Raw genomic sequence first — 26,017 nt, forward strand, 5'->3', positions numbered from 1 at the left:
GGGAAAAAAAATAATCTCCCACTTGCACAGCCCTACCATTTCCTCCTGCTTATAAAGAGCAGCCATGTCAATCTCTTGCCCACACCATCCCTTGACTCAAGTCTTCTCCCTTGACTGAGGGATTGATCTTTTTCTCTTGAAGTTTCTTTCGTCTTAGGCTTGTAGCTTGTTCTTTTGCTTTAGGAGTCAGCCCACATTCCTCTCTCACCACCGTCTAACCTACCAATCCCTCCACTACGTACCCGATTATCAACAAGGGAAATGGCTTATTTCATGTCTTCAAATGGTTCTAGCTCCTCTTGGACGCCCAAACAAAACAAGCTGTTTGAGAAGGCACTGGCTGTCTATGACAAAGACACGCCAGACCCCAGCCCGCTGGCAAAATGTGGCCAAGGCTGTGGGTGGCAAGTCAGCAGAAGAAGTTAAGATGCACTACGATCGTCTTCTGGAGGATCTTACATATATAGAATCCGGCCAAGCTCCACTGCCAAACTACAAGCCCTCAGGGAGCAATAGTAGAGGGCTTGCTGAGGAGCAGAGGTACGTGATGAACGTTTCTGGAAACCAGCATACTCATCAATTACAGGATAAAAACCAACTTCACTGTTCTTGCATGCAATATTGTTTTATTCTAGGCTCCCTAGCTCAGCGCACACTGTTTGCTACGCATCTTACACATGTTCAAGACATGAGCATTCGCATTCCCATCTATTATCCTTGGAAATTGAAAGGGCATTAGCAGGCACACACTAAGCTCCTTAAAAACGTACGTAGTTAATCCAAACATCTGTCAAACGAGTCTACTTCAGTGCTGCCGCATTGAGCTCCCCTCAATTTACGATTTTATACTATCGGTACTGTTTAAACTTTAAAGCATGTGCTTGTGTCTCTGCTGTCAGCTGCTTCCTTCCTCTCTACTCATTTGCACGTATATATATTGCCAACTGCCCACTGTATATATTGCCAAAAGCCACACGGCGCCTACTTCTACTTTCAAACCAGTGCAGCAAACTTCCTTAGATTGTGTATGATGTAACATAAAACGTCACAAGTTTCTTGTTCCAGTATTAACTGCGGATTTTGAGGGTTCGTATGCCGACCAAGTATTCATATATGTATATCATCTTTTCATAATTCTCTTGCCTTTCCTTTCCTAGTAGCTATAGGATTTAGGGTAAACCTAACACCGACCCTTGTTCCCTCTGGATAGTCTTAAATATTGTAAAGACTATCCATTATAAATTCAACTTCCTAAGGAAAACAAAAAAGAAGCCCACATGAAATCTAATCCTGCTTGTATGATATACATCACATCAACTTGGACATATATATGCTTTGGAACGGGGCAAAAATTATTATAAATTAGCCAGTGCTTCTAATGCCTGATAAGAATCATTGTGTGAACACAGGAAAACACAATTTTTTAAATCAATTTTCACATTGCTCTATAACCCAATTCAGTAATCCCCAGACCTGCTCACGACACGGGTTCTTGGATCTAGCCAGGACTTTAGACAGCATTACAAGCTGAAACAAAAATTTCACTCACCCAGTTGCCCAAAGTAAGCTCATCTATTCTAAAAAAAATAAATAAAACAAGTCCCTTGATCGAGTTCCTATACAATTCTGATTTCAAGGATAATGTGGTTGTTGACAACCCACTACAGTTAATTATTTAAAACTAAACACTCCAACTAGGGAATTAAATATAATTATGCATCACTAATGCTGTTTTTTTTTTTTTTGGCAGGCTTATGAGGAATTTAAAGCTGCAATGAAGCGCCGAAGGGTCCAGATCTGTAAAAACTATATGCATGCAAGACTAAGTACTAAAAAAGAAGTGAATCTACTTGCTGGTTCTGGTTCTGTCCAGGCTTAGTTACTGTAGTAATAATGAAAGCAACGTGTACAAGTCATGTGTTATCACACTTCTGAAGCTTGTACGTACGATGCATCTACTTTAATGATGTTGTCTCCTGTTATATAAACTATAAAGTACTGTGTTCTATAATTTACTCCCCTTTTTAATCCTTTCCAACCCAAATCAATCACCTTAAAAATCTGGTTCGGGTGCTAATAAACTGGTTTCCTCTCCATAATATTGCCTTTGTTTTGTCAAAAGACTATGAAAATAATTTTTTCCCGCAGACACACCAGCTCTGCCGAGCAGAGAGAACGCATGAAATATTGAACATTATAAAGAAAAAATTGAACAATCCAATTAAAGTCAAGTATTGGTGATTTTCCTAATTAAGAAAATGATCAATTGAATGTTTTGGTTGATACACGAATTGATCTTGATCAACTTCTTGTTATCGAATTTAATTATTATCAAACATGGTCTTCCATGTGGAGACCATGGAAAGCATGTCAAATTCCTTGGGAAATAAAATGCTATCTGCCATGGACAAGCTGGTTTACACATGATGCAGTAAGTTGTTTGTAAATAAATGAAATATACGTGAAGAAAGATTTTCATATCACATCAACTAAATACAGGTTTTAGGTTTCTTGATTATATATCAATCCAGGTGAAGAAAATTTCTTCAACAGGAATTAATTGGTCTGGCGTTTAGTCTCAAGAATACGGGTTTAATTTCGAGAAATCATCAACCAAAAGCAGCAGCAGGCCCTCGTGCCATGAGACTCGGATAAACACCAAACCAGACGACCTGTTCATATTAATTTATTGTATTTCATTTTGGAGAGGGAAGATCAATATATTATCGGTTCCCTTTTGCAGATTGTACATTTTTAATTATTAGAGGAAGGTTTCTTCGGAAATCTCCAAGTTTATACGGTAGATGCAATGCCATCGAGATGTTAATTGCTTGTATGAATACAAATTACTCTTTTGTAGAGAAATCATTGCAAGTTTCTTTAACAAGATAGCATGCCATCATGTAATGTTTACCTCTGAATTTTCTCTATGAAAAATTATTAAAAACTACAGGAAGACGAATGAAGAAATATTACTCCGAGAATGCTTCATGATAGCTTTGTAATTGGAATAAAATTCAAATATATGACAGTCTTCAAAACTTTAAATATTTTTAAACACTGATAAAAATAAAATCATCCTTAAAAACTATATGAATCGAAGAGAAAAATAAAAGTTAATTTTCATAACTTAATAATGTTATTATTTCTTTAGCCATTAAATTAAATAAAATAAAAAATGATTTTATTGTTTGAATATTTTTTTGTATCCTTGAAGCAAGCTAGAAATACAATTAGCAGATTAGTGTAAACAAGTTTATAGGTTAAATGTCTATTTAGAATGCGGGTGCGGTTGTGATTTGAGAGCTTTTTTTTTATATAAAAAATATAGTAGATATTATATTTAAAGTATTTTTTATTTATAAATATATTAAAATAATATTTTTTATTTTTTAAATTTTATTTTTAATATTAACACATTAATCCAAAAATATAAAAAAATAAATTAATTTAAAATTTAAAAAAATTCCAAAAAAAACTGCAATGCCAAACAGAATTTCAACCATTTTCAAATTAAAAATATCAAAAAAATAAAAAAAAATATTTTAAATAAAAAAATACTTTTTAAATACACGAAAACAAATTAACATGGAAGGGTGCTCCTTCAGCAGCCGCGTTTCTAAACGAGATCCTCATCGTAAAAGGACACTATCGATCAAATTAGTAGTGAATTGAGGCAATTGATCAAACTCGTAAAGTAGAGGGACCGAGGGTGTAATTAAAAAAACAATTAGTTTCTTCGTGGTTAAATTTAACGTCAGGATCACAGCATTAAAAGCATTCGAGCAAAACCTGCTGGATCGTATACCCATCCCAAACAAAACGACCCCACCACGCATCCCTCATGCAACTCACCAGACACTCCCATGGCCCCCACACTGCTCTCCTCCACCGTCCGATAACGTCAGAACAGTCTAATCGGCCCAGATTCTCACCCCACGCACGCATCACAAACACATCATTGACCGCAACACAGGCAATCGAATCCGCACAGTTGACATGTCCGATTGGAATCGTTAACAAGCTGGGTACGTAGACGTCGGCGAAAACGCTTGGTGTTTACCCATTTCAAGATCGAGCATTTCGATCTTGAAGGGCTGGAGATGGAGTGAAGGGGACGAGGCTGTAGGCCAGGTGGGTCGTAGGATTTAAGGAGAGAGATGTGATTTATGGGATTTAGGGAGGGTGCCGTGTAGGGTCCATGAAGTGAAGATGGATATGAGTGAGTGAGACTGAAGTTTGTTTGAATCAAAGGGGAGAGTTTTTGTTAAGGTTTGTTGGGGGTGAAGGGTGATTGATTTAACGGTCTTAAACTTGGTTCGAAAGACAGCTCAGTCTTGGTTGGGCTTTCTTTCTTTTGTTTTTGTTCCCTTTTTTTTTTAAAAAAAAAAAGAAAAAAGATCCATTGGCCTGGTTTTGTACAATGCAGATTAATTTCCAGATTAACCCAGCAGAAGGATTTAGAATAGGTTTGTCATCAATTTAGGTATGAATTTGTGGGAAGAAGATTATAAATTAATTAGTTTCAATACTTGGGAGTATCTTTAATTATAAAATAAAAAATTTATAAGGTAGCCTTTATTCTTGAATAATTTCTCACACTTTCTTTGCATGAGCATGAATTGTACTCATTTATATGTGAGTATTATCATTTACCTGTGTTGCCGAGTAGGATTAATTTAAAAAAAAAAGTTAAAAAGAAATAATCATGCATTGATATATATAAAAATTAAAAAATATAGAAATTAACACTTGACTCGTGTTATAAGATTAGGATAATATTATAAAAAATAAAATAAAATAAAATAAAATATAAAACTTAATTTTCAATCAACAAAAATGATAAAAAATAAAATTAAAAAAATCAACAAAAATGATAAAGGATGAAGTTAAAAAGAAATAATCATGCATTGATATATATATATAAATTAAAATATGTAGAAATTGAGTTGACATGACCTGTGAACTTTGTAAATAAGTTTAAAAACAAACTAGACAATTGAAAAAAAAAACATAATTTAATTAAGAAAAATTAAAATGATATAATTTTAAAAAAATATTAAGACGATAACATATTGCATCAACCCAAGTCAGCTTAGGTTAATATGTAAAATTTGTGATTTGAGTTACGAGATTGTAATATCATCATAGAAAGCAAATTAAAAATATATATTAAAATTTAATTCTCAATTAATCTAATAATTAAAAATATAATTAAAAAAATCTATTAAAAAACAAAAAAACCTAAGTTAAATCGAGTTAACTTATTAAATCTGAATTAAAAAAACCAAGATAAATCAACATAAAAAAAATAAAATAAAAAATAAAAAAGCTCAATTCCTAATCAATCAAATATTAAAGGATGAAACTAAAAAATAACAAAAGAAATACTCAAGTCAACCTAGTTTAACCCGCTAAATACTTGACTCATATTATAAGATTAGGATAATATTATAAAAAATAAAATAAATTATAAAGTTCAATTTTCAATTAACAAAAATAATAAAGGATGAAATTAAAAAAATTAATTATAAAAAAAATAAAATAAAAAATCACCCAAATTAACCCATAAAACTCATAACTTTAATTATAAAATAAAGATAATTTTATAAAAAATAAATAATAAAGGCCATTCATATAAAAATAGTAATTATAAAATAAAAAAGAAAAGAATAAAACAACGTTTTCAATAAACAATACCGTATGAGGAGGGGAACAATAATTAGTTTCCACTCCTCTATAAGTTCTTGTTTAATTATATTATTTTTTCTCAGAGGAACGTATTTTATTTTCATTGAAATCATTACAAAGACCGATTCACCATTTAAATTATGGACTGGGCAATAAAACAATTAGAAAGTATTGTATTGATCTAAATTTTTTATTTAATAGATAATATCTAAAATGCATTTTTTTGTAATTTTTAATAATTCAATCATAATTATAAAATAATTAATGATGCATCATTTACAAAATATTGTTGACAAATTTATTGGTGTATAAAAATTTTATGTAATAGTTTAACCACCATGTTCTATAATAATTTATGAGTTTTGGTGGATGCTGAGTGATATGAAGTCAGGGAATAAATGCCATACCGTACATAAACGCTACCCTTGTTCACGAATTGATGCCATATGTATAATTAATTATTGTGCTTCTCCTGTTGCGCATGTGAAAATAGTCAACGCAATGCGACCTGGGATTGTGCTTCTCCTGTTGCGCATGTGAAAGTAGTCAACACAATGCGCAGGTAAAAGTCTCCAGACCAGGGTCATGAACTTGATAGATCACCACACCCTCACGACAGGTGAGCAGCAATTATACAGATAAAATGTAATACAATAGAGATTTTTTTCAAATAGATTATGTTTAAATAATATTTTTTTGTTTAGATCAATAAAAATATAAAAAAGTTAAGTTGAAATAAATAAAATTTATTGTTTTTTTAGCAGGTAAAAGTCTCCAGACCAGGGTCATGAACTTGATAGATCACTACACCCTCACGACAGGTGAACAGAAATTATACAGATAAAATGTAATACAATAGTGATTTTTTTCAAATAGATTATGTTGAAATAATATTTTTTTTGTTTAGATCAATAAAAATATAAAAAAGTTAAGTTGAAATAAATAAAATTTATTGTTTTTTTAAATATTTTTAAAACATAAATCAAGTATGTATTTGGTAATATAGTATAAGATATGTTTTCAATTAAAAGTATTTTGTAATATCTCCAGCCCATTTTTCTTATAATATTAAATGTGCCAAAGGGGATAAATCCATTGACTTTGCTTTCTTATTGACCTCAAATTCAATTATATTTCATGCGAAACTCAACGGATTACCTTTTTCTTTATCAATAATTAAATTTACGTCTGATTAGTGTTGTAAGAGAGTATGAATAAATATAAAAAGGTTAGAAATGAATTTGAATAAAAAAATATTTTAAAAATAATTCTTTATACTTTCGAAATACAAAACATGTCCCCACTATATTTATAAACGGCGACCAATGGATTGTTAAATGGTGGATGAGGATGGATCAAACATGGCCCAGCCCTACTATTTTATGGGTTCAATTACAGGCTAAGTCAGGGACATAGACAGATATGACATCAAGCCTAACATGGCCCATATGGCAGCCATTATATCAATTAGGATTCATGCACATGTTCCTCGTATGATTGTGTTAAAACTTGAATAGAATCGAGCACAACGAACGAAGAACAAGGATACAATCTCTTACTTCGTTCCCCTTCTCTGATAATAATAACGGGAAAAGTAATTGAGTAACTTTGGAAATGAAAGATACGTGACGATCGATCCGGCCCAACATAATAACTCCAATGGGAAAACAATGGAAGCTAGCTTTCCTAGCTAGGTTCTAAGAACATTGGCACTGAGAAAAAGGAAGATTGCAGAAATTAAGATAACATGAGAATCTTACAAATTTCTGATCAAAGACAAGGACCTTAATTCCCATATTCAATAATCCTGCTAACCCACCTCCTTCCTCTCTCTGTTTTTTTTTTTTTCATAGACCTCTCCTTCCTACTCAACTAGCTAGCTACCAACCAAGGCTTTTCGCATTTATATCCGTCATGGATCCCTTATCACCTGAAGCGATTAATGATGTTCAAGGAAAAATCATGGGTTCTCGTTCTAGTCAAGTGGAACTTGTTGGCTGCGGCTGCTTCTTCAAATTCTTGTTATTATGCATCCAAACCTTGAAAACCTGTCTCCTCACACCAACTTCAGCACAAAACTTCTGCACTTCCTCCTCATCTTGTTTATTAATCCTCCACCCAACTTTATCTGCAAACTCCATCATCTTATCTTTCTGTTCCGGTGTGAATTTTGTTCTAAATCTCTTCTTTGACATAACATAAGGTGGCGGAGGTGGCACTCCATCTGCATTAGACTGGAAAGGATTGAGATCCTCACTTGAAGATTCAGTTCCTCCACTAACACCACCAAAAGCCACGCTCATGGGTTGAACCATATTTGCAGTGTTAGGACTAGTATGCAACCCCATAGAATATCTTTGGTGGTGGTGGAGGTGGTGATGCAGTATAGCTGGAGAAGGCAATGGTGGTGGCAACTGAAGACTATGAACCATGGTAGCACTTCTTCTTGAACCAGGACTGAATTGAGTCTCCCCATCGATTTCTCTGCGGTGAAAGTTGCGGTGGCACTCACAAGCAGCACATTTGAGCGCCTCTAAACTTCCTTCTTCTCCCCCTGGCATGAACTCACCACAGCCATCATAAACGCTGCCGCCTACGTTGGCCGCGTGGTTTCTGAGACATTCGCGGTACCTTGTATTGGATGTTTTGGAGTTGGGTCCGCTTGAGATGATTGCAAGTCGATCTGGGTTTGGAGATCTTGATGGTTGGCGTTGGTGATCTAGGGTTTGAGTGTAAGTAAGGACAGTGGTGCCATTGTGGTTCCCATTTCTTCCTTCTAGCCCTGACGATTGATGACTGTAACTTGAAGGGACTGACGTTCTTATATCATTTTCTAGACCTCTCATCTCCATGATTTTTGCACCACGCCTAGCCTTCTTAAACGCAGCACTATAATCTTTTTTGTTTTTTGAAAAGAAAATCTTAAGCTTTCGGATTTTTTTTTTTTTGATATAACAATATTGGAACTTCGAATCTTGGAGCCCTCCAAGATTTTATGCCTAACAGTGAAGGAGAAGAAGCACTTCAAAAACAAAAATCATAGCAGAAGCTTAAATACGTACGAAATGCCCTAAGCTAAATTCAAGAACTTGCTCCATCCTCAGTTGTTCCAAAAGATAAGATGGAAGAGAGGCAATAAAACGAAGAAAGAAGATCTTAAGAACAAAAAGGAAATTGAACGTTAAATGGGACAAAACTCACAGTTCCAGGAGAGAGAGAGAGAGAGAGAGAGGCAACAGCTAGCAGTACCAGCACCACAGGCTTTATTACCATCATCAAGTCTTTGACATCTCTCTCCCTCTCTCTAGCTAATGTTTTCAAGTATGCAGAAACCACAAAAGAATTAGCAGGGGAAAGATGTAAAATAGAGAGGGTTTGTGTGGTGTTTTTAAGCTTTAGAGCATGGGAGCAAGGACTGTGCTTCTGGGCTTCCAACAGGCCAACTACATGTCCAACAAGAGACAGCTTGGTTGCTTGTGACGAAGCCAGAGGGTAGATAAACTTTGTGAGGAGATGGTGATGAGATTAAGAGCCCTCCCTTTCTCTGCACAAAACAACCGACAACGTCATGTTCATCCCTCTCCCACGCCCTGCCACACTGGGTCCCACTTCACCCCTTCATTATTGCCTTCCTTTCCATTTCTTATCTTTAACCCAGCCTGACCCCCTAAATAACCATACAGATGCATACGGTGTATCCTTCCTCGCCCTTTATGCGACCTGGCTAACTTTATATATATTCGCCACTGTGCTTTTTAGTCTAAAACCACCCTTGACATTGCATCACCCTGTAATTAGTTTCATGATCAAACTCATACTTTTACAGGCTAGCTCTATATTTTGTTACAGTGTTAGGGTTTGTGTTATAATATATCCCCGGTTGAAATTGTATTTTATTTTTATTATATGCTTAAAAATATTTAGTTAATGTCCACTATAATTTATAGCAATTGTTTTTTAAAAGTATTTTTTATTTAAAAATATATATAAATAATTTTTTAAATTTATTATTTTAGACATAATATTGAAGACTTGTAATTTGACAAGCTAGCAAACCGTATATAAATATTTAATTTTATTAAATATATATGATTGGATATAATTTATATTTAAAATATTCTTATAAAAAAATAAACAATTGTCTAATTCTAAAATCACATTAAAATATTAAAAAAACATCAAATTTAATGTTTTTTAAAGCTAAATGCACTTTTACAGCACAAAAACGAATGCTCATCCCTTAACAACCACATTTTATTTTATTTTTTTTCATTCCGCAACCACACAAAATTATCATATTACAAACACATGCTTACTTAGATTTGTAGCATCTAATTAAGGAAGCTATTTGAAACAAAATTTCTGTAAATGCTATAGTTTGGACATGGATAATATATTTAAGATTGCCCAAGAATAACTAAAGATTCTGTTATATAAATGCTTAAAGTTTAATGATAATTTTTATACAAATTAAGAGGGAAAAAGCTGCATTAAATGAGAGAAGGAGGGGGGGCCGGGGGGGTAAAAAGTGAAAAAAACCTGCATGGGAACGGTCCACAGTAATGGTGTTGTCGTGTAATGTAGAGCAGAATGATTCTCTCAATCTCAACTCTCAAGCATGACCAATGGCTAAGGTAGGCATTCTGTTTTTGAATCGCAAGCCTCCCTGCAACACCACGCTTGCCCCAAGCAATGTCTTTACCTTTCTGTGATGCAATCGATGGCTTCATTTGTCCCTCTCTTTCAACATCTTTTGCTTTGGTACTGCCTATTTGCTTGCTACATAGCCCTCTCTACCTGTTCATGTTCATTTTTTGTTGCAATACAGCTTCCACCAATAGAATCCCGAAAGCTAGAGTCAGGAGCCGGGAGCTTTATACATTTTTTTTTTTATTTCGATTAGCATGCTCCAACTCGGAATCTTTTCCCCCCGCCTCTTTCTTTCTTTCTTCAGATGCATAGCACATGTTCGTTCTAGGCCTTAGTCCTGTTAATCTCCACTGCAATTTCGAAGTTTGAATATCACAGCCGGTATGAAACTCTAGGGAACATAGGAGAATTTTTAATTTTCTTTTCATCTATTCCATTTCGAGAGCTTTAATCTCAATATCTCTCGACATTTTAGCTTAGGCAGCTTAATTTGGCATGCGCATTGCAGCATTCAAGATTTGGGGTGTGGCAGGCTAAAGCATCATGCATACACTCAGATACTTTTGCCCACCACGGTACTTGTGGCAGTCCATTAATGCTGTGATCATGGTGCTCCTTCCACTAGCAATGGCTCACCGACTACGTGAGTGATTTGTTAATGTGTTTATCGATGAGTAAAAGCTTTCAAACAAAACATGGATTCGAGATTGAACTTCTCCCGTGCCTGATTTAGAAAATGTTTACTTTAAGACAAGTGGTTCAAGGTTCGATATACGATGTGAGAAATTCTTGGCCGAAAGAAGTAAGCATATCAACAAGTAGATAAATATAAAGAAGTCTAAGGTTGGGCTCTTATTTCTTTTCTAACCCCATCAAGGGCGTGATTCCTTTGCTATAATAAGGCTGTCGCTTGTATTCAAATTCATGATTTGCATCTAACCCATGATTTTGGAAGGGAAAAAAACATGAAATTTTAGTTTATTTTTTTCAAAATCATGGTTTGAATGTTTTCTCTTACCAAAACCATGTGTTTAAGAGGATTATCAAACACCCAGAAGTGTGATTTTTCACTCAAGATTTGATTTTTTCTCTCACATTTCAACCATAAACGGAAACATTGGTTTGGAATTGCTGTTGAAGTTGGAATTAGCTTTTACTAAATCTAGTCATTGCCTTTAGGTGTATAGATTAAACTACATATTCTGAAATCGAAATAACTCTGATATCCAAAGATCAAAGCAATTAATTCTACCATCTATTGAGAGATTAGGTATATTTTTATATATATTCACCAATATCTTTCTTGATACATTAAGAAAATATTCCAAGTAAAACGATGCCCCTGTTTCCCTTCCCAAAACAAGTTCTTATGCGTCCATCGCTTTTCATCTTGCTTGCATGTATTAAGCATGCCGTTTGTGTTTGCTCTGAGTTAGGATTTAATTCTTTATAAGATTCTTAATTACATTATTTGTAGTTTAATTGTTCGTAAACAAAGTTCATTTCCAGGGATTACATCCATTACTCACTGGCAACCGTGAATGATACATTCAACAATTCGTGTCATATTTTTGCAAGGAAATAAAATCTCTTCGAAATGTTCAGATTTTATCTTGATCTGTGTTACTTTTTCGTTCACTGGTATTATATTCTGCGTTGAGACAACCAGTCGGATGGGTTCGGGGAGCTAGAGGCGGACTAATGGATCGAGCTGCTCCTCCCGGGGATGCAGCATCCTGGGCATGGAACCGATGGAGGCTTGGAATAGAATGTTAGAGCTAGCTAGGTTCACTAGAAGTCATTAAATGTGCTTGTAGATTGATGGACCGATTTGATGAAGTTTTACCGATTTTAGGTAAAATCATACATGATATAAGTATCACTGATTCGACATTGGATTCCATTTTTTATATAAAAAACGAGTTTTTTTAATGATAATAATAATATCACGCTATAGAGAAGAAAATAATCCTTGCATGTAGTTTTTGTAGTTGAATTTGATCACCAAAGTTTCGTTCACTGGTATTATATTCTGCGTTAGAGACAACCAGTCGGATGGGCGGACTAATGGATCGAGCTCCGGGGGATACAGCATCCTGGGCATGGAACCGATGGAGGCTTGGAAATGTTAGAGCTAGCTAGGTTCACTAGAACTCATTAAATGTGCTTGTAGATTGATGGACTGATTTGATGAAGTTTTACCGATTTTAAGTAATACTATACATGATATAAGTATCACTGATTCGAGATTGGATTCCATTTTTTTATATAAAAAAACGAGTTTTTTTTTAATATTAATAATATCACGCTATAGAGAAGAAAATGATCCTTGCACGTAGTTTTTGCAGTTTAATTTGGTCACCAATGATTATTTGAAAATACTATTTTTTAAAGTGACTGATTAATTAGGTCATGTCTTGGTTAAGCCATTTATTGCTAGATTCGTTATATAAAAAAAAGCTCTTCCGAAATTTATTTTTTTGTGTAACCTTGAACAAAGTTATTAAAACCGTTTTGATTTCATGAGCTGACTTGAGAAATGCAAGAATTAAAACTTGATCCATGCCAGCTTTTAAATCGAGCTAAAAAAAAAATAATTTGTTGAAATCTAATTAATCCAACATGATTTTTTAATTGTCCTGTTTATCCAATTAAATCCGGTTAAAGTCCAAAAAAGTTAGCAAAAATGAATTTTTTTCAAAAAAACAATTAACCTAGTAAAATCTTCTGAATTCAATAGGGCCAACAACAAGAAATTTAAAAAAAAAACATTTTTGATGATTTTGCAGTTGATTCAATAACCCATGAGCCACATCTTTATTCGGATCACATTCACGTTTGACTACTATGTGATCAGCTCTTGATAATTGTTACTGTCGTTGCTTATGGACCTGGGTGAATGGACACGCTCGAAGCAAGCAGGAAAGAAAAGGGCCTTACCAGATCTTTAGCCGCGGGCATTTTCACTCTAAACCAAACCTAAAAGCCCAAGCCAACGTTGCTTATGGACCTGGGTGAATGGACAAGCTCGAAGCAAGCAGGAAAGGAAAGGGCCTTACCAGATCTTTGGCCGCGGGCATTTTCACTCTAAACCTAACCTAAAAGCCCAAGCCGAAATTCTCATTCTTTTTTCCTGGGAAAATCTTGTTAAATTCTAAGTTTATGTGATGTAATGTAGCTCCACATTGCATAGACTTTTTTAATAAAGCATTGATGAATCCACAAGTCATGGTGACTTGAAAAACAAATTGCTTCGGAACCTGGTTAAACGAAAGATTTAGCACAAACTCGCTAGCTTATTCAAAGACAAGCATCCACAATATATTTTTCTCACAGAAGAGAACGCAATGGGGGACGCCTTCGAGTGCTTGAAAATGCTAGGGAGATTTCTAGATCTCTATCTTCAGCAACAGTACTTGTTCTGTTTCCCCCTTGACATCTGATCTCTTTATTTGCTTTACCTATTGCCTCGTACGATGTCAAGAATCTTGCATTGCTGTCCTCGAACTGCGTCTCCATTACCACACTCATTTTGCCTCTCATCAGCATATCCTTGGCAGCCCATCTTTGAATCTTCCCTGAAGTTGTTTTCGGAACACTTCCGCTCTTAACTAGAACCATCAAGCCAATTTCAACATTCTCTTCCTTCAGAACAGCTTTCTTGGCCCACTCACAGATTTGTTTCAATACCTTAACATCCTTTCCGTGTCTTTGAATCTCTGCAACAAGAACAATAGTGCTTGACATCTCAAATGCAGCAAGGCAACCTCCTCTGAGAAACTTTTGACAACTATTCTGAGCAGCTGTCTCTATGAAATGAGGGTGTATTTCTTGATTGTTTGGGAGTTTGATAACATCTGAACACCGACCGGTCACGTAGAGAAACCTTTCTTCTCCTTTGATGATTCCTCTATCGCCTGTGCGGACAAAGCACCGGCTCACCTTGTTCCTTGGTCTTGCTTGAAATATCTCTCGAGTTAAAGATGGGTGGCCAAGGTAACCTGAGCAGTTGCTTGGAGATGAGACCCAAATCTCACCTTCCGTTCCATCCACAACAAGTTCGCAAGTTTCTTCGTCTACAACTATAATGTCCATGTCCTCTTCTTCTTCACTTTGAGAAGCAAGCCTTGCACATGGCAAGAGCTTGTTGTGTGATGGGATGTGTGGAAAGCTAGCAGCATTGCTGCAGTTGCCTCTCCATGCTGTTGAAACAAAGGTGCCGTTTTCTGCCAAGCCATAAGATGGAGAAATGCATGATGGGTTTAGCCCAAAAGGCTTAAACATTTCGACGAACCTGTCAACCGATGCTTTGTAAATAGGCTCATTGATGATGATTAAGTTTTTCAAACTCCATAAACTTACAGGCTGAGTTCCTTTATCAACCCCACCACGCTTTATAACAAGTGGTAATGAGAATGATGGAACTGGAGTGCAAGTGGCTTGGAACTTTGAAATCAGCTCAAGCCATAGCCCAGGCCGGTTCACAAAGGCGCCAGGTGATGTTAGCACACTCGTTGCACCAGATATGATAGTCAATAACAAAAACTGCAGGCCACAGTCATGGTACTGAGGCAACCAAGAGACAATAACACTGTTCGGATAGAGATCGTAGGCTTTCCTGGCTACTCTCACATTGTGAGCAGCTGCTCCTGCTGTTACCAGCACAGGTTTTGGAATCCCTGTAGCACCTGAAGTGTATTGGATTAAGTACAATTCATTTGGTCTGCAGCCATTATAAGGCAATGAGCCCATATTTGAACTCACTTTCTTGTCTTTGATATCAGAAGTGGAGATCCAGGTGAGCTTTTGCAACATCTCTGCAAGCTTATGATTGTCAGAGGACAGGGAGATGTAGTGTTGAACTCTGGCAATGTAATCATGGTGCGCTATGGCAGCTTTGGGCTTTGTCTGGGACAGAACTCTAACAAGATGGTGATAGTTTTCTTTAGTGAAAGAAGGGTCTGGTGGGAACACAGGGATGGACAAAAGGCCAGCTCTTTGGCACCCAAAGATGATCTCAACAAGCTCTAACCCAGGTGAGCATAAAATCACGACAGCGTCACCTCTTTGCAATTGAGTAAGTAACTGGGTAGAAATTGAGTGAACTGATTCATTGAGCTGAGCATAAGTGATGCTTGAATTCTTGGTTGCACCATTTGAGCCATCTTCAGCCCAAATGAAGGCTGGCTTGGACCGAAAGGATGGTAGGTTAGCCCATACTGGGAGGTAGAGATCGACCACAGGTTGATCAGGGAAAGAAGGGTCATAATTCTCGTAGTTCATGTTGTTTTTTCAGGTGTGCATGTTGTGATGAGCAACAACTTTCTTGGGCTATTTTATAATAAGAACAGGCGAATTCAATAAGAGGATAAAGATGGGCAGTCTTTTTGCCATTGAAGAAAACTAGAACAAGATGCAAAATGTAGCAGATATTCGTCGAGAATATCCTACTTGCTGTGCCATCATGCGCATTGTAAGTCCCTTTTTCCATGTCTATATATTGTTTACTATCCTCCATGCAGAGATGAAGTGGCATATCCCAGCATCTCTTAGCCGTCTTTGGTCTTGTCCTCATGTTTAATTGTCCATGCCATGCTGCCTGAAAACAAATTGGAAGATACAAAAGCAAAGTTCTGAAGAAGGATCGACAAACAAATGAATCGAAGGCCCAACAACCGTCAATCCGAGGCTTACAGCCATGTGAGGGTAGAGACAAATTCTTCTCGCGTGGGGAAGTTTTAGACTTTAAATGTGTGGAAAGAATTGCATGAGATACTAACAGTAAGTTCGGCGAATATTCCTTCACTAAGAATAAACAAATAAAAAATTAGTTGGCAAATTGTAACAATAATCTATTTATGTTAACTAGTACAGTATGGAATTATTAAAAAAAAACAATATATTCGTTTGGATAACGTTATCAGGTTTTGTTGTCGATTATTACAAGAAATTCCCGGGGAAAGATTCTGATTTGATCCATGCCTGCATAAGTAAGTGACAATATCCTTGTTTTTGATGCACAGTTTACTAACGGTCTTTCTTCACTCTGGCAAGTTAAAATCCTTTCGTTGCCAGGTTGGCTGCAGATGTTATCTTCCAATGTAACTATAAACGGCCTTTGTTCCTGGTCTGGCTGTTTATGTTTCTCCAACATCTTTGATACTCGCTTGGAAAAATAACTTTAAATAAATAAATAAATATTTTTTATTTTTTATGTGATAGGTACAAATAATTTTCTACTTTTATTATACTTTCCAGGAAATCATTTTGCATGAACCTGATAAACAATAAAAAACAATTTACTTTCCCAACAAACAGGCCGTAATTAAAAAAATTCATGTCTCCATCAGAGAGTATAGATTCAGATGGTAGGAGCAGGAAATTTTGGGCAACGGGGTGACTTGTCTACGACAGATTAGAGCCTCGCTGACATTATCAACCTCCAGCAAAACCTGCGCAGGAGAGAAGGATTGTGCTCTGGAAGTCTTTGAAAACGCTACGCTCTGATAGCTCCTGTGGGCAATTTAACTGATGCAACTCTGCAATCTGATTCATTTAATACCCTGGACATATAAAACCTTGTCCCGGATTTCTATGTACACTGTCAGATTGTCATAGTCTATTAATAAGAGCAATTGCCTCTACAGATGAAGGTTCTAATTGTATTTCCAGGATACAAATAGCCAGCCACAGTCAAAGAGGCAAAAACACTGAAAGCTCTTCTAACCCTACGATGTCCTATAAGAAAGTTCTGGTGTCAATCCAATCTTTTACAAAGGCAACAGAGCTTGACCGCATCTAGTGTTATTTATTTTTCAAAGCAAGAGGCAAGTACAAATATCTCTTGATGTCTTGGATGTCCAGGTTTTTCATTAGTGATGTCTATGTTTATTGCACAGCTCTGGAAGCATCTCAAATGATTGCTGGATAGAAGAATAACTCCTCATCCTAGGTCCCAATCATTGTCCCCAGGCACAGGCCCTGAATCATGATGGCAAAAGAAAGGAAAAGATGTCAAAAAGCCATGTGAAACACGAATGTGTATTCCAAAGTACAGCAATTTAAATTCTACAAAAAAACGTAGTATTCTGTTCTGCTCAGCAAATTAAATTATTCAGACCCTGCCAACCACGGTTTGTATCCCAGCTAACCAGGGTCCTTGTGAAATCAAGTGCCCGCCACGTTAGGTGATTCAAGAGGAGTCCATCGACCATCTCATCACAGTTGGGTGGGGTGTCTAGCGGGCAGCAAGATCAGTTTTCCAATTCCATTAAATCAATCAACCAGAAACATCTCTTCTGTAGTTTGGAAAAAATATGAAATTAAACTTTCAACAAGAGGAAACTATAAAGCATGAAAAGCATCACCTAATTTAATCACAGCATTGGCAATAAAACTGAAAAGGGACACCTAAAAACCCGAGTTAAAATAAACTCAAGCCTAGATAAATTAAAGATGTTAATCTTTTAAGGTAGTTAAGAAAATAACACAAAGGAATGCAAGCGGGAAAAATAGTGTATTGCCCTGACAAGATCCCATAACAAGGAATGTTTGAACATGGAGTATTCCACACTATTGACTAGACTGCAAATAACTATATGCCATTACTAGGTGCGTGAACTTTTCTGCTATGCCTCAAATAGATCCACTTATAAAGAAAAAGGAAGTCTCAACTCTCAATCTCAGGTTCCAAATTTACAAATGCCACAAGGTCTAACAACAGCTCTGAAAATAAAATCAAACCTGTCATGAACAAACTGGGAAGCATATAATGATAGGCACACTTTGGCATTGGTTTGAGCAAACAATGATATTCCCAAGCTTTATCAATAGTACAACATTCATGTCAACAATGATATTCACAAGCTTTATCAATAGTAGGCATTCATGGCAGTGATCGTTGAATATAACATCTACAATGTAAAAGAACTACAGCCTCAGGTTTTACAGTAACTACAAAAGCAGTCATTTTCCAAGGCATAGAAAATAAATGGTGGAAAATACAGGCAGAATCCCAAAATATAACCAACAGTACAGTCATTTTCGATCATATCATCGAGAGCAGGGCTGAACTTGAGATTTTTAACAAACGAAGCAAAGTAAAACATGAAAAGTAAGGTGAAGAGGAAGTGTTACATTCTAGTTTCCAGAACAGCAAGCTTTCCATTTCGAAAGAAACTAAATGAATTTTTATGTTAAACCTATATCACTTGAAATGTTTTGACCGTAATATTAGACAGGTACATCACCGAATATTATATTTCTTTCAACTTCAACTAGAGAGCTACAATACAAACTTAACAAGGGAACACTGTACATCTCGGCAATCTCATAATACTTAAAGCCAAAAAATAATAGGCATGATAATGATTGTCCATGCCTGACAGATTCAGTTATTAATTACAGTAGACAGGTTTGGCAGGTTAGAGTTGCATTCTCTTATCAATGTTTAATATGTGATTGATGTGCTATGTCCAACGCAAGATAAGATATTTTGCAGAGTGTTTAACAAACTATTGGGAGCCCCCTGCATATTCTATTTATTATTTCCACTAATTGCCCTTCTTTCTTTTCCAACTAGTCTCCCACTAATTCAACTCCGTCTTCACTTTCTAAACTGTTCTATGTTTCAGTCCTTGCTACATATTTTACGCAATTTTGCACAGCCATTTTCTGGAGGCACAAAGTTTACCCGCATTTAGGCCTAAAATGCTAAAACTAAGGATATGTTAATGTGCGGTGTATCTATAAGACTAATTGTTTATTTCTCTAGTTTAGATAATCTTATAAGCCCACATTCAATACTAACAAAACCCCTCCTCCATGTTCACGGTGCAGTCAGGATCCCTATTTTAACAACTTCGGTCTATCCATCCCTTTCTCCATAAAATTTAAGTCCAACAAGACTTGTGATGCAAAGCTTTTGGAAAATAGAACAAATGTTTCAAGTTTCGAATCACAGCCCTAAGACACACCCCCAACATAAGCACTTCAACCGGGTAAAATAAACAACGAATCGAGAAAGAAGAGAAGAGAAGCACGGGAACAACCTAATAGCAACGCAGAACATGAAAGTTAGATGAATCAAATTTGCCATGCAACAAAACTGAACGTGGAAATACCCAAGATTGAGAATGCTGTTTAGTGGGTTAATAAGCTGAGGCTGCTGCAGTTCTTCCTGCTGTTGCTGTGTCAAATTACCACTAGTAGACACTGCTATCACACTCGAAGGTAACCCTTTTGACTCTTGTAATCTCCAAAGATACCATGACGCAACCGACCTATACGGCCTCCATTTTCACACAACTGATCCATCTGTGATGGGCGTGGCAACTCCGGCAAATTATAAAGCAACTGCACCCCTTTCCTCACTTGAAGATCATTAATTGGCAGCACATCCGGTCTATGCAGCGAGAAAATCATAAACATATGCACTGACCATGAACCAATCCCATTTACCATAGTAAGCATTGTAAAAAGCGATTTATCATCCATATGTACAATCGCAGAATCCGATAAAATACCATTTTGATACTTTCTAGCAAGATCATGAAGGTAACTCGCTTTACGCCCAGAAACCCCAATTTGCCTCAACTGTTGTGGAGACAAAGCAAGAACTGTTTCAGGTAAAACTCCAGCCTCTCCACCACAAAGCGAAATAAAGCGCGTGTAAATTGAAGACCCTGCTTTAAAAGCAAGTTGCTGGTAAAGAATGCTACGAGCGAGAGCAAGGAAAGGAGTGGGGAACGCATCAAAGCTAGGAGGCTGGTAGATGTCAATTAAGGAAGCAAGGAGTGGATCGGCGTTACGGAGATAGTGAATTGCGTATTCAAGCTCACCTTCACATGTTAGAGATCTTGCCACGATCCGCGGAGTGGCGATTACTAGCTGTTGGGACGTTTTTGTTCTTGGGGTTTTGATGGCAGGGGTTTTGGGTGTTTCAGTTGTGGTAGTGGTGGAGGTTGGGGAAGAATTAGGGTCGTCAGCGGTGGTGGCATCAGCACTGGGTAAGACTTTACGGATTTTACGAGGACGGGAAGGGATTTTGGCGGGAGGAGATGTGATTGGTGGTGGAACAGTGGTTAATTCCGAGGTTGTGGTGGTGGTAGGGCCATTGAATGGCTGAGACAGTGATTGAGTTTGGACCTGGGCTTCGATTTGGGGGAGAGCCTGGGATTCTGATTGGACTGGTTGTGATTGAGGTTGGATTTGGGTTTGTTCGCCCATCAGTGATCAGTCAAATTGGGGGCTAGGGCTGACTGTCTCACTGTCAGTGGCGGCGGCAGTTGTGGTGGTTTTAGAGCCAGCTGTTTGTTATTTTTATTTTGTGGAGGGTGAAAGAGTTTAAAGTGGAGTAGCGGAGATTTTAGGATTGACTCCCTCGCTCACGTCTTCGCTGCACTCCGTTTTGGTATCATCTGAGAAGGAAAGTGGATGTCTCTGAGTTACAGTGATCTTCACGCTCTTTCCACGACTCGTGAAGTTTCGTACGTTAGGCCCAGTGGGCTTGGATAAGTTTGTTTAATTTCTGGCACCTTAAAGCCCATATTTCAGCCCACGAAAGTTCTAAGACAACCCTAACTTGATTCTACGTTTGTTTGTCCACCTTTGGTTCTTTATCCTTTTTTATCAATAAAAAAGTAAAAAAATAAAATCCATTTAGGATTTAAAAAAAAAATTTATTACTATTATTATAATATACCTTCAACAATCAATAATTTATTAATATATTCTTCATAACTTGTAATAATTTGTGAGAGAATAAAATAGTTAAGAGAAAAACTTTAGACTCATAGAATATAGTATTTATATATATATGTACGCGCGCGTGTGTGTACAAGAATTGAAAGCTAAACTAAAAATATTTATTACTGTTAACATCATTATTAATTAAAAAATAAATTAAAATCTTTAACGTTATTTTTTTTGTGCATGTTACCACTATATACACAATACTACTAGGGCATGAGGAAAGATGCTGCGAGTTAAACTCTTACAAAACGTAATTAATTTTTTTTATGGATTGAATTTTTGTTAAAAAATAATTTAGTAATTCAGCTTTATACATTTATTTTCTTGATATAATTCCACAGCTATTATATTTTGTTGTATATATTTGATGTGATTTTTTTTCAGGAAATTGATTAATTGATTAATTATATTTTTTAGAGAAATTAAAATTAATAGAATATAATTGAATACTAGGACCTTTTTTAATATAAGCGGGTACTTAATTGATACAAATAAACTCTTAGACAGTATTTGAGAATATAGTTAAAATTGTATTTTTAAAGGAATTAATTTTTTTATATTTTTAAATTATTTTAATATATTAATGTCAAAATAATTTTTAAAAAATAAAATAAAAATTATTATTTTCATATATTTTCATATAAAAAACATTTTAAATTACACCAAGACTCTTAACACTTCTTAAACAAATATGTTAAAAAAACAAATTGTAAGCATGAATTGCTATTTCGAATAAGCACCGAGACCATGGTTCAAAGAGCTAGTAAAAAATCCCGCAGTTGTTCAGAAGAGTCGTACTCCTCGTCTCGTGAGCTATGAATGCATGTGCAATAAAGCCACCATGGATGAATATGATCGTCCCAGTTTTCTTCAGTGGTAACAGATGATTAAGACCTTCGACAAAAAAGTGCATCAACAATGGTGGATATCACTGAGTTTAATTAGCCACTACAAAACGACGCATGGATCACTGAGTTCAACCAGCCACTATAAAACGACGCCTATGATCATGCACTTAGAGTGGACAACCCAGGTGCTCGCCTGGCCCAGTAGGGTTGCGACTTATAGGAACGATCATCTCACAAGGTCATGTCTGAGAGCCTACGTTGTTTTCAGAGTGACAAACACATGCATCCACCATCTGTGTGTGTCCCAGGTGATTCATCTACTCCTTAATTATATGTGTTCATGCATATATATCGCGACAGTCATGACTCTTATCTAGTAAGCGACGCCACGTTTTCTTGTCTCCTTGGCCATTTTGGGAAAGCGACAAATCGCGTTATTTTAAATTTTAAATTTTATTAATTAATTTTTTATATGTTTTTAAATTATTTTGTAATTTAATATAAAAATAATTTTTTAAAATAAAAAATATTATTTTGATATATTTTTAAATAAAAAATATTTTGAATTATAATCATTACTACAAACTCGAACATGTACATTATAACAAGAATATGTCATCAAGACGTTGTATCTCTACTTTGATCTCAAACTCACCAATGGAAAATTAAGAACATGCAGGGTAACAATTTAGTCATTTTTTTTTTATGAATCATGCAAGTTTTTTTTATCAATTTATTGTTATATTAATTTTCTTATCTTTTCTGTTTGAATGAAATACAAAGTTTTGCTTCTCTCACTGCCTCTCTTGTGTAAATTGTAGAATTACAGATCAAAGTTGCGCATATTTAAATTTTTATATGAATAATTTCCTAGACATGATGATAGGATTATGTATCGTTACATACTTTTAATAATTAATAAAATATTATATTTTTTATCAAATATAAATCTTTTATTAAAAAAAATCCATGTTAAACTTGAAGATTTTCATATCTAGCTACCAACTGAATATTCTGTCATTGAAATGAGCTTTCAATGGGTTATTTAATAAACTAATTGTTTATGAAATTGTAACTAATTTGTCAAAATTGGATCCATGTCGAATTGAGTTGGATATACATCAATATAACCATGTTTTGCTTAATTTATGAATTTTTGTTTTTTGGTTATGTGAGTGAGAATCAATTAAACATTTTTATCTTTTCTATTTAGTTATGGTCGAGGCGAAAGATCTGTAAAGTAGGAGCTGGGAAAAGTTGCGAGCAAAAATAATGCTTATATATATTGAGTAAAGAATGTTTGAGAATATAATAATAATTGTTTTTTAAAATATTTTTTGTTTATAAATATATTAAAATAATATTTTTTATTTTTAAAAAGTTATTTTTGATATAATCATATCACAATGATATGAAAACATGAAGAAAAAAATTTGAAATAAAGAAAATAAATTTTAATTTCTTTTAAAAATGTTTTTAGAACACAAAAATAAACATGATATATTCTCCTTGATGTTAATGACACTCCTTTCCATTAAATGCATCGTTATATTATAATTATATTATACGAAACTCTAAAACAAATGGTTTTTTCACAGTAGCATTTATAGTTAATTTTTTTTATAATTTAATTATCAAACTTTATTTCTTTCCAGTTGCGTCTTTTTTATACCGAAATTTATTGCTAATTTATCAAGAATTGTCAAGGAGGGACAAAATCCAAAGAGAAGGAATCAAAGTGTAAAACAACGAGAGAAAACAGTGACATAATTAAAAAAAAGAAAAAACAAAGAGAAATTCACTATGGCCCTCTTGATTTTAACTTGTAACTTTACAGTCTCTCAATATTTCAAGACTTTTCGGTCCTTGGTTTGAAAAGGAAGAAAAAAAAATTGCATGGATTTCATTGGTATAGAAAGAATCAATCAATGAAAATTTAGCCCATAAAAATATCAATCATTTTACTGATGAATTTCATTTAATAAGAAAAGTCTGTTTTTTAATTTTTTTATTATTTAAAATGATAAATATAATTTTAAAAGAATTTTTAATTTTAAATTGATTTTAAATTTATAGACCAACCTTTGAATTATTTAAAAAAAAATTAGGATAAAAAAATTTATTAACCTTGATTTTTTAATAACCACCAAAGCTGAAATCTAAGAAGAAAGTAGGCAATAAGTCGCCTCACTTAATTTTTTTTTTAAATTAAAGTAGATAACATGTCATTTGTTATATTTTCAAATAAAAAAATTAAAACCTCCACATATAGCCATGTGGTCTTGCCTTCCCGGGCCTAACATACTTAACCTTTTTTTTTAAAATTATTTTTATATGAATTTTAAAAAATATTTTTTAATTTATATTTCGATTAATATTTATTCTCTGTTTTTTAGATTGTTTGTTAGATTTTAAAAAAATAGTGGTGGTTTTTTAATTATTTGTTATATATTTAATGTTTTGAATAGATTATTCCAATTCATTTATATATTTTTTTAATATTTTACACAAATAAAATTTATTTTAAAATTAAAATTGATTGTTTTTTTGTAAGAAAAGGTTACTTTTAAGATGAAAAATGTTTTCATTAAAAAATAACGAGGTTAAATATCATAATTATGTATCTTCTACTTTTATAAAATGACCACATTTTTATTTTAAAATTTTATTGGTATTAACAGCTCTTTCCCATTATATTGGTTAATATATTTCAAGATTTATTTTGTTTAGCATAAACAATGTCATTATATTTTTTAGTCAAGAAAATCATGTTCAAGTAAAACATATTTGTAATATTGTTCTATTTTTTAACTATATTAAAAATTAATTTAAGATCCTGCATTCGAGGTTGTGCTAACAACTCTTTGATTTATTTATTTATTAATACATATGATCATCCTTTTATTTTATTATATACAACCATTAACTTTTTAATCCATAATTATGTATTTTTAAAAAAAAAACATGTTAACAAAATGTACATACTTATCATTTTATATTAGAAAAATAAATTATTTGACATGTGATGAAGTGAGTCGAATAAATAATGTAACACTTTTTTTTGTATTTATTAGAAAAAATAATTATTACTTTATTTAATTAAATATATACATAAATTTTTTAATTTACAAATATAATTTTTTTAATCTCAACCTTCGTTTTCGTTTGTCTATAATTTTAAACTATATAGACTTAATTTTCAATTGGAAATACTATTCAAACCATGTTTTTTTAAAATTTAAAATTATTTATTTTTAGAATTTTAGGTTATTTTAATTTGTTGTTGTTGAAAATATTTTTTTTAAAATTTTTTTTTTAATATATTTTTAAATAAAAAATAATTTAACTCGCAGCCGCTGTATGCTGCATCTAATCATTCATATTGATCTTTACCAGCTCCAGTCAAAACGCCGTATTTTACAAACAATGCCATGAGATTTCTTCACCTGATGAACCACTTGTATAGAAAGCTAAGATTAACAATTAAAATCATGAAGGCGATCTACACTAGCGTTGCCATCCTGCAATATCAAGCTACACTCCTTCGTCTTCATAGGTAAGTCGGAGAGTGAAGTATTTTTATAGCCTACAACACATGTAAGAGAAAATCAAGCCTCGACGATAGAAACAAGCTCATACATTTTTCTTTTTTTTAATATTTCTCTAAACCACAAAACTTCATCGCTAAACTGATTCAAGGATTCTCAAACAGACAAGGAATTTTGTTTTGAAAGTTACGGTGCGCCAAGAACAGCTCAATATCTATTGCCAGGCGTGAAAAAAATCAAGTCCGAGTGACCGGAGTCCATGTCTTCTCTCTTTTGTTACTTGGGAGTTGGAGCCTTGCCATCCTTGTTAAAAAAAGAAAAGAAGAAACATTGACATTTCCTCTCTGCTCTCAGAGCATCTGTCGCCGCTTCCTCCCCAAGGAGCAACAGAAGGTTAAAACGGCAAGATAAAAAGAAAGGAAGAAAAGGTTATTTTGTGTTAAAAAGTGAAAACAAAAGGGTTTCCTTGTGGGTCCATAGCAAAACAAGGTCCCACTCACAGTCTGAACCGAATCCCCTCTGTGACTG

General features: G+C 34.5%; 2 protein-coding genes and 2 pseudogenes across 2 annotated transcripts; 1 reads left to right on the top strand and 3 right to left on the bottom strand.

Moving 5' to 3' along the window:
- The first annotated feature begins 18 nt into the window (after positions 1-18).
- On the top strand, positions 19-2,011 carry LOC105113139 (protein RADIALIS-like 5; annotated as a pseudogene).
- A 5,345-nt stretch (positions 2,012-7,356) lies between these two features.
- Positions 7,357-9,372, bottom strand: LOC105113140 (zinc-finger homeodomain protein 5-like). The gene is made up of 2 exons (XM_011009176.1): positions 8,893-9,372; positions 7,357-8,690 (listed from the first exon to the last, which is right to left on the bottom strand). Exon 2 carries the CDS (start codon positions 8,541-8,543, stop codon positions 7,671-7,673), a length of 873 nt encoding a protein of 290 aa, XP_011007478.1. The 5' UTR covers positions 8,544-8,690; positions 8,893-9,372; the 3' UTR covers positions 7,357-7,670.
- A 4,299-nt stretch (positions 9,373-13,671) lies between these two features.
- On the bottom strand, positions 13,672-15,624 carry LOC105113150 (disco-interacting protein 2 homolog A-like). Its single transcript, XM_011009183.1, has one exon. The coding sequence runs from the start codon at positions 15,622-15,624 to the stop codon at positions 13,672-13,674; it is 1,953 nt and encodes a 650-aa protein (XP_011007485.1).
- Positions 15,625-16,870: 1,246 nt separating this feature from the next.
- Positions 16,871-20,780, bottom strand: LOC105113141 (uncharacterized; annotated as a pseudogene).
- Between the last annotated feature and the right edge of the window lie 5,237 nt (positions 20,781-26,017).

This window comes from Populus euphratica, unplaced genomic scaffold (genome assembly GCF_000495115.2).
Source record: "Populus euphratica unplaced genomic scaffold, PopEup_1.0 scaffold393.1, whole genome shotgun sequence".
NCBI lineage: Eukaryota > Viridiplantae > Streptophyta > Magnoliopsida > Malpighiales > Salicaceae > Populus > Populus euphratica.

Excerpts from the sequence above, each read along its gene's own strand:
- LOC105113150 (XM_011009183.1), bottom strand. The coding sequence starts at position 15,624 with ATGAACTACGAGAATTATGACCCTTCTTTCCCTGATCAACCTGTGGTC.
- LOC105113140 (XM_011009176.1), bottom strand. The coding sequence starts at position 8,543 with ATGGAGATGAGAGGTCTAGAAAATGATATAAGAACGTCAGTCCCTTCA.